The sequence below is a fragment of the Trachurus japonicus genome, chromosome 5 (genome assembly GCF_045865225.1).
Source record: "Trachurus japonicus isolate A0001 chromosome 5, Traja_1.0".
NCBI classification, from domain to species: domain Eukaryota; kingdom Metazoa; phylum Chordata; class Actinopteri; order Carangiformes; family Carangidae; genus Trachurus; species Trachurus japonicus.
Genome location: NC_140911.1, coordinates 1,974,160 through 1,987,180, shown reverse-complemented (window position 1 = coordinate 1,987,180; position 13,021 = coordinate 1,974,160). Strand labels below are relative to the sequence as shown.

Sequence of the window (13,021 nt, the reverse complement as noted above, 5' to 3'; positions counted from 1 at the left end):
CACTCAGGAAAAAAGAAATGAGCGGAGAGAGTTAAACAGTAGAGATGTGGAGAATAAAGTGGAAAAATACAAAGTCAACATTTCTTCACTGCTCTGGTCCATCCACTTAGGAGTGGAGTGAACGATCCAGTTGCAGTCTAACGGCTTCTCTACGGCCATCGTTTCATTTCTATCCTGTTATGTTTCAACCATTTTAATATGGTTATCTTCTCATCTGCAGAGACGACAGGTGGAAACGAGCAAACGCTGCTTTAACCTGGATCAGGACTCTTCTGCTCTGGTCCTACAAGATTAATGTTGATTCATATTGATATCATATCACATGTTTTCAAAGTATCAAGTAAAGTAGTAAGTATTTTTAACCTTGTTGTTATTGTCAACCTATAGGACGCTGTATTCAGACTTTATTCTCAACATTTCGACTTTATTCTCTAAATGCATAAGGAAATGAATGATTCCTCCTAGCGATGCACCACTTTACAGACACCGACGTTAAAAATAACAATTTGGTCGATGACTGATACTGATACCGATGTTTTTTCTCTGTCATTTATTTCTCTATTGTGTAAAGTGCTTCATTAGTCCAACACAAACCGACATTTTCACTCACTCGACTTTAACAAATTGCACGTGCAGGAGCTCTCTTGCATCTGTGCAGAGTCACATCCGCCCAAAAAACAGAAAACAGAACAGGCTTCTCCTCTGAGTCGGCACAATCTGACACTGAACACATCAACATCGGCCACTGACATTATGTCGGTCAACGAGTATATATAATATTAGTTATTACAGTGTCAGGTTTATTAACAGGACGAAGCCAACTCTGTTTTAATGTTAGAGAACATTTGCATGTTCACTATAATGGACCTGAGTGCAGCTCAGTTCAGGTCTGGACCAAACTCCTGTTAATGAGGACACGTGTCGGGTGAAGACTCAGTGAAGATGAAGTTCTCTAACATGTTGTTTCTTTAATCGTGTTGGTGAATGAAGAAAGAAAACGTCCTGAATCAGGAAGTCTGTGAAGGTAGGAGTTGAAATGAAAACAGACATTTATATAAAGTTATATACAAACCTTTTATATAAACTGTGTCAGTGTGTAAACCGCTGCAGGGACAGAGACCCATAAACCAGCTCTTAATGTCACACATTCCTGAGAGACTCATCACAGAGACTCTGAGTGTCTCTGAGTTTCACAACAAACAGCTTCACCTGAGGCCAAACAGCATCTTAATGTGTTTTTGGCTGCGGTTCCTCTGCAGCTGCTGCTCAACAAGCTGCATGTGAGTTCCTCTCTCATCTGCCAGGAAACCTTTTTTTTTTTGCGTTTCACATTTTTTCCCACAGGATCATTCACAGCAAAACATCACGTTTTATCATCGACATCGACCCGCTCATCTCGTCTCTGCACTGCAGCAGCTTTTACTGCCTGCAGTGAAAAACAGATAAAGTTGATGTGCACGCTCTTAAACACTGTGATTTGCTGTTCTCAGACTGGATGCATGTTATTATATAGGTATTTGGTTCACAGATGCATGTGGAGACTCTGCTGTGGAGATAAGTCTGAACGATGACTTGAATCTGTTGCTTCCTGTGATGTATTGAAGCTCTGATCCAGCTGCAAACCTCTGCTCACTGACACATCTACAGACCCACACTGCAAAAAATCAAATATCTTACCAAGAATATTTGTCTTATTTTTAGTCAAAATGTCATTTCTAGTCAAAACAAATCGCATTATACTTAAAATAAGACTCATCACATTAAAAAGCAGCTTGTTTTTAGACACTTTTTCCTTCTTTCAAGCAGATTTTCACTTAAAATAATCTGATAGTGGGGCAAGTTTTTCTTCCTTATTACAAGCACAAAAAACTTGCTTTCACTGGCAGATTTTTCTACTTATTTCAAGTGAAAATGTGTTTGAAACAAGTGAAAATGATCTAAGTTAAGTTAAGTCAAGTTACTTTTTAGGTGATGAGTCTTATTTTAAGCGGAAAGGGATTGTTTTGACTAGAAATGAGACATTTTGACAAGAAATGAGACAAATATTCTTGGAAAGATTTTGAGTTTTTGCAGTGCAGATGAACTGCAGCAGGAAGAACCAACCATCTCTCTCTCTTCAGACATGATTGGTGAGAGCGGCTGCAGCAGATAGAGGAGCATGGGAACTCTCCCCTCTTTCCCTCTTTACTTTATCTTTACGGCGTCTATACTGCTCTGAATGGATGAGCAAAGAGAAGCAGAGGTGAAGTGATCATTAGCTTATCTCCGTGCATGTGTCAGTCCTTTGTGCCACGGTGTTTTTCCTCTCCAGCTCTAAACGGCTCCATTAACTGGTAGATAGATAGATGCGATGAGTGGAGAGCTCGGCCTCATAAAGCTCAGAGCTCCACTTCACCTCCGTTACCTCATCCAAACAACTCCATCGTCCTGTTTCCATCCAGCCTCTCTGAGTTCATACAACAACAACACGTCTGCATAAGTCTGATAAACCAGTTAGAGTCGACTCTGCCTCCTCCAGCTGCTGCAGCGTCGTATCAACCAGACGAAGCCTCGTTGAGCTCAGTGAAACCTGCTTCTGTCTGACTGTAATGAGCTGTAATGGAGCTCAGATGACCCAGACTTCATCAGATACCAGATTATACTGTAGGTCACATGATGCAACCAACACATGAGAGGCTGAAATAAGAGTTCATAGAGTTTCATTCGTGAGAACATTTTTTATTTCCAATAGCTTAATAATAATAACAACAATATAAAAAGGTGAACATGGTGAAAATATATAAAAATAAAGGGTAAAACTTCACAATAAGGTTCACAAAGTTAGAGTTGTTACTGAGGAACTAACTATAAGTTAATGGTCAGTTCTTCAGAAACTCCTAATCAAATTACCGAGGAACTAACTATAACTTAATCATTAGTTACCCTTTTTGTGTATCCTAAAGTAAAGTGAGACATCGAAATGAGTAACTACTTTATAATAAGTACACACGATTAAGCATTAGTTAAGTTTTAAAGGTACAGTATGTAAGAATGTGGCCAAAAACTGTTACTGCAGTCAAATTCAAAACACAGCGATGTCATTTTTTCTCCCAGTTGTAGCAGCAGCTCAGTGGAAGCAGACTGAGGCTGAAACGCCACTGACGCCGCCGTGACTGGGAGAGAGCGCTAGGTGGCGCAACATGTAAACACGTAAATTCAAAACATAAACATGATTTGCAGTCTGCAAAAAAAGATTTTTAATGCGAATACTCTGGCTGTACTATTGTTGTTGGTGAGTTCCTCATGTTATATGAACATTATTCCTGAGTCTTTGTGACATATTAGGAGGGTTTCACAGCCAGTTGCTTTAGATTTCTTACATACTGTACCTTTAATACTGAATTCATCATTTATAACACATGAATACTCATTAGTATGTAGTTTATGAACACAGTCTAAAATGTTTTAACACTAACTGTATTTATAATACTAATGAGTATTCATGCGTTGAATACAGCATTTATTAATGTTTAACTAATGCTTAATAGTGCGTATTTAAGTGTTACCAAACCAAAGAAAACACAAGATTGTAGTTTCAGGAATCAACACAGACAGTTTTTATATTGGTTAAACATTGATAAATACTGAATTCTTCATTTATAACGCAGTTTATAAATACAGTTAGTGCTTATCAATGATGAGTAAAACAACTAACTAACCCTAACTGTGTTTATAAACTACAAACTAATGAGTATTCATGTGTTATAAATGAAGAATTCAGGCTTTATTAATGTTAACTAATGCTTAATAGTGTTTATTTATTATAAAGTGTTGGTTCCTCAGTAACTCTACTCTACTTTGTGTTCCTCATTGTGAAGTGTTACCAGATAAAGTGACTCTGAGGACGTTTTGTCCCGGGGCATCGTCTCAGACGTAGCCCACGATGTCGTTGCAGATGATTGGCTGTCGACTGCCCGACTTCATCAAGGCGGCGAAGTGGAAAAAGTCTGAGTCCAGCTGGTTGAGTCCTCCTGAGTGCGACTGGTGGAAGAACGGGACTTTGGGTTTGGTCTGCGCCGCCACGACGACGGGACAGGACAGACGCTTGGAGGCGTTGGACGCTCTGTGAGAGTCTGTGGTTCTGACTCGGACCTTCACCCGGTCCTCCACGCTCTTAGAGAAGCCGGCCAGCTTCCTCCTCACGTGGACCAGCAGGCCTCGGCCTCGGCCCGGCCGCGGACGCTCCGGACGCTCCGGAGACTCGGGAAGGTCCATCCAGTTCTGTATCAAGTCTGCGAAGCTGTTGTCTCCGAGGACCAGCGGCTGCCGGTTGCGTCCTCGGGTCAGCAGAGAGTTCGTCCAGTCCTCGGGGTCGGCGGCGAACGACGTCCAGCGCTCCAGACAGGCGTCGGACGTGGACTTGGGTCTGACGCGGCCGCTCGGCGCCCGGTTGGTGCGGAGACACGCGGACGAGGACACGCGGACGTTCCTGGTCCGTCTCAGAACCACCGCGGCCTCGTCCGGCTGCCACGACGCCTCCGAGTAGCCCGAGTCGAACTCCAGACTCTTGTGGCTGCAGGGCGAGGCGAGGCCGAGGCGCAGGCTCAGGCTGACCGAGTCCGAGTTCTCCGAGTTCTCCTCCTCCTCCTCCTCCAGCGCGGCGGTGAGGCAGCAGGCCGAGTCGTAGGTGCTGGCCGAGCTGCTGGCGTCAGACATCCTGAGGCGTGTGCGCTGCTCCCTCTGCAGAGCGCGCTGCTGACACGCCCGCGCCACGGCGGCGTGGCGAGCCAGTGGCGGGAGCTGGGCGGTGGTGGTGGCGTTGGCGGTGGCGGTGAGGGGGGTCAGGGGGGTCAGGGGGGGCCGGCGGGCCGTGGCGCCACCGCTCCTCCTCCGCAGCTGCCTCAGGTCCTGCAGAGACCGCATCATGTAGTTCATGTGCTCCCGCAGGCAGTCGCTGGAGTCACGGAGACAGAGCTGAGGAGACAGAGACAGAGACATTAGTACATTTACTGGTTTTAAATCTAAGATAAAATCATGGCTTAAAGGGATACGCTGACATTTTTTTTTCATGTCTTGCCTCACTCCAGAGTCCATGCAGATAGACACCATCCTTTCGACTGTGCATGCAGTAACAAGGGAGATAGAGCCGTATCGCCCGTAATTAGCTTAGCTCAAACACTGGAAGTGTATGGGTAGTGTTAGCCTGCCTCCACCTAAAGTCATCAGAGAAACTCTTCAGCAACTCTAAACGGAAACCGGCGGGCCGATCTTGGTCTCAGAGCTGACAAAACTCTCCGCTAAGGCATCTTGAGCGGTCAAATGCCGCTAACGGGACGAGATCGGTCAAAACGGAGGGTTCAAGCAAAGACGGTTTATTTTGGTTCAAGCTAGCTACATCGAGGGTAGGTTAGCTTCCTGTTTCAAAGTAAAAGCACAAATTCTATCATCATGGTTTTCTTGCAACGGGTGTTTTATTTTGTGAAAGTAACCGGAAGTTAATGGTCAGTTAACGGCTAGCTTGAGTAGCGCCGAATTCGTCTGGATAAAATTGTAAACAGCTGGTATTTAGACAAATTAACGACACACTGCTGATCTAAACGGCTACTTTCTCGTCTAAAAATGTTTGAAATGTGGATAAAGTGATATATTTACAGAGTTTAGAGCTAAAATGAAATCAGCTGATTTCAGCTCGGGTAGGAGGCAGGCTAACACTACCCATACACTTCCAGTGTTTGAGCTAAGCTAATTACGGCGATACGGCTCTATCTCCCTTGTTACTGCACGCACAGTGGAAAGGATGGTGTCTATCTGCTGGTCATGGACTCGGGAGTGAGGCAAGACATGAAAAAAAAATTTTTGCGTATCCCTTTAAATCTACTCAATCATGCACCCACTAACTATAAATTCAAACATTAGCTCACTATCCTGCAATCTTTTTAGTGTTGTATCTTAACAGTGTTTTGTTGTGTCTTAACATTGCATTTTATTCTTGCTGTTGTGTTGTGTTGTATTGTGTTTTAAGAGTGTGAAACTTTGTTATTGCTGCTTGTGTGCTGATGTTTTTATATTTCTATGTGCTTGTCTGTGTTAGATTCATGTTAGTAAATTAATCCAGGAGCAGCAGGGACAGGCTGAGACCTGCTCCGACCAATCAGAGGAGAGCTCCTCTACGCTGTCGCCTCACTGGACAAACGAGCTGCGGCTCAATAGAGTTCAACACAATGAAGAAGGATCATAAGTCCGTTAATGAAGTGGACCACACCAACATCTGGAGGAGGAGACGCCCTGACACACTGAGTCACACTGATTCACTCACACACACCTGATACTCTATTACTCTATTACTCTGTTACTCTATTACTCTGTTACTCTGCTACTCTGGTACTGTAATGGTGATGATCCATCCACCTTCATCTCCAGAGCAGAAACAGCTGCAGCTCGTTCACTTCACTGACACATGGAGGAATAATAATAATACGTATAATACTACTACTAAACCTGTTTCCTGTCTGAGACTCTGTGCTCTGATTGGTCGGGATCGGCCAATGAGAGACGGAGGCTCAGACTCAAACTTAAACACAGGACTCAGAGATCATGTGACGGAGAGAGAGAAAGTTTAAGAGAAGAAAAGAAGAGAAGAAAGAGGAGGTTTTTCTGTTTTTCTTTTCAAACACTGAAACTTTTCTCTGTGACTTTGTTCAGTGTGACACAACAACTACAACTACACAACTTCTACACACTCTGACCTCTGACCTCTGACTCTGTTACAGTCCGTGTTGTGTTCAGGAACCTCCTCATCTCTCTGCTGCAGAACACACACACTAACACACAGACTGATCCACATCTGGACTCTCACTGGTTAAAACTGAACTGGGACCAGCTGAGCTCTTGTTTCCATCTCCATGTTTCCTCATATTCTCTGTTATAAACTCTGTTCTTAACAACATCATCTCTGTCCCGTCTGAAGGATCTCTGCTCTGTCTCTCACCCTGACGTTTCTCCTCCTGTTTCCCTGTTAAAGTCTTTTCTCTGAGTTTTTCCTCCGTCGATGTGAGTTAGTTAGTTGGTTAGTTAGTTTAAGTTTATTTTGGACATGTTAAAATATATATATATAGCTATATACAGTAATGGACAGATATAACAAATAAAAACTTTGCAAAGACAACACATGAAAAAAAAAATAATAATTGAAAATAAATTTAATTTAATAAGGAGTGGGAAGAAGTAAAACGTATTTACTCCCACCCCTTATTCATAAATTAGCTATCAAGCTTCCTGCTCATTATAATCTATACAATAAATTAATTTATGAGTTTATCTATTTGTTTGCACAGTTAAAAAACAATTACACTAATATATTATCTATTATCTATATAGGCTATTGTCACTAATCTTTATCTCTCTAAGAGGAAAAGGTCTAACTAAAGGACAGAGGATGTTGATGTTCATGATGCTGTGGAATTCCCTTGTTAGTAAAAACGGACTTTACTACTAATAACTTGTCTGTTAAAAATAAAACAACTCCTGCAGCATTAATGACGGTTCAACTTCCCGCTGCATCTGTCCGCTCCAGATGTTGTAACCAGCTCACACACCGGTGTCAGTGACAAAGACATAAAGATTTTAAAACAAAAAAACTCACCATTTCTCCTCGTGTTTTCTGCAGCGCTCGGTTCCTGCAACAAGAACCACAGAGCGGATTCGAACCGGGTCCCAGTCCCACACACTGAGCCACACGGTGCCTCTGAGCGGAATCACTGCAGCAGCCGCGGGGGGAGGAGGACCAGAGAGTCCCTAGTCCTGGTCCTGGTTCAGTCCTGACTGAGTGAAGCGGATCTCATCTCAGTTCTTCTGCTGCTTTTTCAGCTCCGCGCTCAGCAGCCAATCACAGAGCAGCAGCCTGCAGCAGCCAATCAGAGCGCAGGAGGCTCCGACTGCTCATTTACCTACAAACTAAACCCAAACCCCCAGCAGCAGCTACATCAGCTGATCTGAGAGCAGCTGCTGAGGTTTTAATTATCTATAAATATCTACAGAGGTGATGAAGGATCAAAGTCTCAGCAGAGATTTTTTTTTTTCCATATTAAAGTTAATTTGAGTGTGAACACAACTTTTAACCCAAACCCTCCTTCCCCATTTCCCAATACTGCTATATACTATATTATATGTATTTATTTATAGGACATTGCACATTAATCAACCAGTCAGCCAGAGCATCAATGTAAATATGCCAGAGTTAGCATAGTTGCTAATTCACATCCGTTGTCCTATAAGGCAAGTCAAGAACATAGAAACAATATACCAATATAGAAATAGATAAAACACAGTTTTACACACAAAAAATAGGTCCCAATTCACATTAAGAGTTCATATAGAAAAATAGAAAGACAAAAGTCACGTATGAGAGCAGGTCTGGCTGCTACTAACCACAGTTTGAGTCTTTTTAAAGGTGTAAGTGGCACAGTCTCTAACATAAGATGGTGATATATTCCTATGGACACCACCATTTGACCAAATATACAGAAATATACTACATACATATTAAAGGAGAGTGAGATCTTAACGTAAAATAATAAATAGATAAATAAATGATAGAATAAACCAGATGAAGATAAATGCATAGTGAGGATACATAGATAAATAAATGCTTCTTGTTGTTTTCTATCACTTTCTTCTTGACGACGTCTCAGAGGTCAGAGTGACATCATCAGTAAAGAGTAAACATCTCTGACCTCTGACCTCCTGGTCCACTGGACTTTATTCAGTTTGTTTCTATTTTTGCACATTAAATACATAATAAAGTGGTAGTTAAAACGACTGTGCTGTGAGTTTTATGTTGGGACTACAGATGGAAATTCGCCCTAGAGGCTAAATCTGGTACAACCAACTTCTCATTGTTTTACATTTGACTAAAGGTATTTGTACACTGTCCTGTTATAATAAACTAAACTAAACAGACTGATGATGAACTCTCTGTCAGTCCTCTTCCTCCTCCTCCTCCTCCTTCAGGTGTAAATCGCTGTAAAAGCCTGAATGTAAATGCTCTGATCTGAATTTTAATTGTAAGTGTGTGTGTGTGTGTGTGTGTGTGTTTGTTCCCTCCATTCAGAGTCTGGATGTTCATGTAAATGTGAGTGTGTTAATGTGAACAGGCTCATCATCATCATCGTTGCTTCAGGTTCAGTTCAGGTGCAGATTCAGGTTCAGTTTGAACAAAGAGGAAGTGGAGACGCGTCCTGACTCCTGACCTGCTGCAATAACACGACAACACGACACACTGACACCAGCTGCACACTGCAAAAACTCAACATCTCACCAAGAATATTTGTCTCATTTCTAGTCAAAACAAATCTCATTCTACTTAAAATAAGACTCATCACATAAAAAGTAGCTTGTATTTAGACACTTTTTACTTCTTTCAAGCTGATTTTCACTTAAAATAAGTAGAAAAATCTGATAGTGGAGTGGAGTTTTTCTTTCTTATTACAAGCACAAAAATCTTTCTTTCACTGGCAGATTTTTTTACTTATTTCAAGTGAAAATTAGTTTGAAACAAGTGAAAATGATATAAAAACAGGTAGATTTTTAGGTGATGAGTCTTATTTTAAGTGGAAAGAGATTAGTTTTGACTAGAAATGAGACAAATATTCTTGGAAAGATTTTGAGTTTTTGCTGTGCAGCTTCACCTCTAACTCAACGACTCCACATGCTTCCACAGAGAATAAAACGCAGAACAGACGACGAACACCAGAGAATGAAAACAGACCCATCATCATCATCATCATCATCATCAGCCTGAAGGCCGACTCCTCTCCTAACTGCAAAAACTCAAAATCTTTCCAAGAATATTTGTCTCATTTCTAGTCTAATCTAAACTCTTTCCACTTAAAATAAGACTCATCACCTAAAAATTAACTTGTTTTTAGATCATTTTCACTTGTTTCAAACTAATTTTCACTTGAAATAAGTAGAAAAATCTGCCAGTGAAAGCAAGTTCTTTGTGCTTGTAATAAGAAAGAAAAACTTGCTCCACTGTCAGATTTTTCTACTTATTTTAAGTGGAAATATGCTTGAAATAACACACACTGAAATAACTGAAATAGCACACACTGAACCAATCACAGGCAAGGGGAAACAGCTGATGACTACGACACATAGGAATAAAGGCTACAAAATAACAACTATTAATATATTAACTTTACATAAGTAAAAAGTGTCTAAAAACAAGCTACTTTGTTATGTATAACTATGTATGTATATGTATAAATATACTTATTTTAGGTAGAATGAGATTTGTTTTGACTAGAAATAAGACAAATATTCTTGGTACGATTTTGAGTTTTTGCAGTGCTCCTCTTCCTCCTCCTCTCCTCCTCCTCACTGAGCTGCTAATGGACTCGTCATTATTTCAATTTTCAGCCACTCAGGTCGACTTTTATCTTCAACATCTCTGTGTTTCTAAAACACTAATGGATTTAATCACCGTGGTCCTCCACTAGAGTCTCTCTGCAGCTCCACAGTCCTGAGTGTCCTCGTGTCCTCAGGTAGACACACTGGAGCTACAGAGGTAAAGTCAGATTCACTGAGCTTTCTGCTGCTTTAAACTGAACTGAACTCAGAGAGAAAACCTCTTTTTCCTGCTGTTGTGATGGAAATAAACTCAGATCTTATTGTTTGAACTGGTGGAGTCCTCAGACATGAAGCTGCAGCGCCACCTACAGGACACACTGGCTCTGTGGAGGTTTCTATTGGCTTTTACAGATAAATCTATAGAGTTATTATTGGTAACACTTTCCAATAAGGGTCCCTTAATTAGTTAGTACATTATTAAGCATTAATTAACTGTTTACAGATATATTAACCAAAAAAATGGCATTTAATGAATTTATGATTACATAGATTGTTTAATAGGCTACGTTTATGTCCAAAAGGAGGGGTAGGCTACTCTTGCGCTACAGCTGGTGAATTGGTGCTCTCAGACAGGACCGGTAATAGAAAGGTGCAACTGGGTCACTTCACAGAGGACTAAACCCAAAAGAAACAACTGGAGCACTCCATATAATGCAGAGGTTTAATAATTTAGTAATAAAGTGTTGTGCACCTTTATTAAACCTCTGCATTATATCCAGTGCTCCAGTTGTTTCTTTTGGGTTTAGTCCTCTGTGAAGTGACCCAGTTGCACCTTTCTATTAGGTTATGTTTATGTGTTGACATAACAATATTGTATTTTGCTATTAGTGTTTATTTATTTTGTTTTGTATTATTTAATCTTTATTCAACCTGAGATCTTGGAAATGTAAATTTCTTTATTCTATTTATTGACTTTTTGTTTTTGTATCTGTGAAACAGCTCTCGTATAGTATTGTGCTATGTGTTAGTGTTTAATATCATTTAGAAACTGAATATTTAAATTAAAAAACAACTTTATCAGTCCACATAGCAACAATAAATAATTAAAATAATCTATTGCTGCTAATCTCCTGTTAGTTAGTGTTGTCATGGTGCTGCTCCACCTCGTGTCCACCAGGTGGCGCCGTCACATCAGTGTAAAAACACCACAGCCCACAGTCACACAGAGAGGAGGCGTTCAAGTTCATCTGAGTGAGCCAGTAAAGTAAAAACCAACAACAGAAACATCTGGGTGAAGTCAGAACATCTGGAGCTTCTGACAACACGTCACCTGGAGGGGGCGGGGCCTGTGACGTCACCTGGAGGGGGCGGAGCCTATGACGCTGCAGCTCACCTGTGAGTGACAGCAGCCAATAAACCTGTCTATATAATAATAATAATGATGATTCAACATTTACATTATATTTACACACCTTCTCATCCAATGTTTTTTCTTTATTTTTCATCACTTTCTACATCGTAGATTCAAACTGAGACGTCAGAACTATGAAGGAACTCACATGGAGTTATGTAGTAAACACCAAAGGGTTAATAAAACCCAAAGTGTCTCTGTCCTCTGAGCTAAACGACCTCATGAAGCTGAGATCTAAAGTCTGAGAGAAGACATATAATACAGTCTCATCATGCAAACGTTTATAACCCCTGGTCCTAATGTGTGTTACTGTGAACAGTTCATCAGGTGGAAGATGAAACGATCTCCAAAAGACATAAAGTTAAACATGAATCACTCTTTTATCAATATTTCCATCAATATCAGTGTATTATTGTAGTTTTCTACAGTTTCAGAGTGAAAAAGGGAAACAAAGCAGCAGCAGCAACAGAATGAGAAACCAGGAGACTGGAGCTCTCAGAGAACTTTGACCAAGGTATCAGACTAGAGATTTACTATTTACACACTGGGAGAGTTTAAGGGACATTTTCCTTTTCTGGCAGTTTGAACATGGACAAGATGAAAATAAAATAATACATATAGTTTAAAATGTAAAGTGAATGTGTCATCTGTAACTTTATGTCTTTAGGATCATTTCATCTTCCACTTGATGAACTGTTCATGTTAACACACATTTGACAAACTTTTGCATAATACTGTATATAAAACATACATATTATAAAAATATATAAATGTAGGTAACACTTTACAATAAGGGTCCCTTAATTAACGTTAGTTAGTACATTATTAAGAATTAATTAACTGTTTACAGATATATTAACAGTCATTATGTATTACTTAGGATTAGGAAACACATTAATTAATGTAGCCTATTAGTAAGCAGTTAATTAATGTTTACTACTCAAAGTTAGTTAATAAATTATGAAGTAATAATAAAAGTTGAATAATGTAATTAGTTATCATTATGTATGCATTACTCAGCATTAATTAACACATTAGTTTATATATCAATGCTTAATAATGTACTAACTAACGTTAATTAAGGGACCCTTATTGTAAAGTGTTACCCAAAACGGTATATAATACATACATATTCATATTTTTATGTCTTTAGTTTGAATCTACAATGTAGAAAGTGATAAAAATAAAGAAAAAACATGGTTTTGTGTCCAAACCTTTGTCTGTCAGTGTGAGTTTTCAAACCAACTTGTGAAGTAAATTCAACACAGAAACAACACAGAG

General features: G+C 40.2%; 1 protein-coding gene across 1 annotated transcript; it reads right to left on the bottom strand.

Moving 5' to 3' along the window:
* Positions 1-3,822: 3,822 nt before the first annotated feature.
* Positions 3,823-7,784, bottom strand: LOC146986751 (PAK4-inhibitor inka2-like). Its single transcript, XM_085777959.1, has 2 exons — positions 7,622-7,784; positions 3,823-4,953 (listed from the first exon to the last, which is right to left on the bottom strand). The coding sequence occupies exons 1-2, from the start codon at positions 7,622-7,624 to the stop codon at positions 3,907-3,909; spliced, it is 1,050 nt and encodes a 349-aa protein (XP_085634085.1). The 5' UTR covers positions 7,625-7,784; the 3' UTR covers positions 3,823-3,906.
* Positions 7,785-13,021: the final 5,237 nt, after the last annotated feature.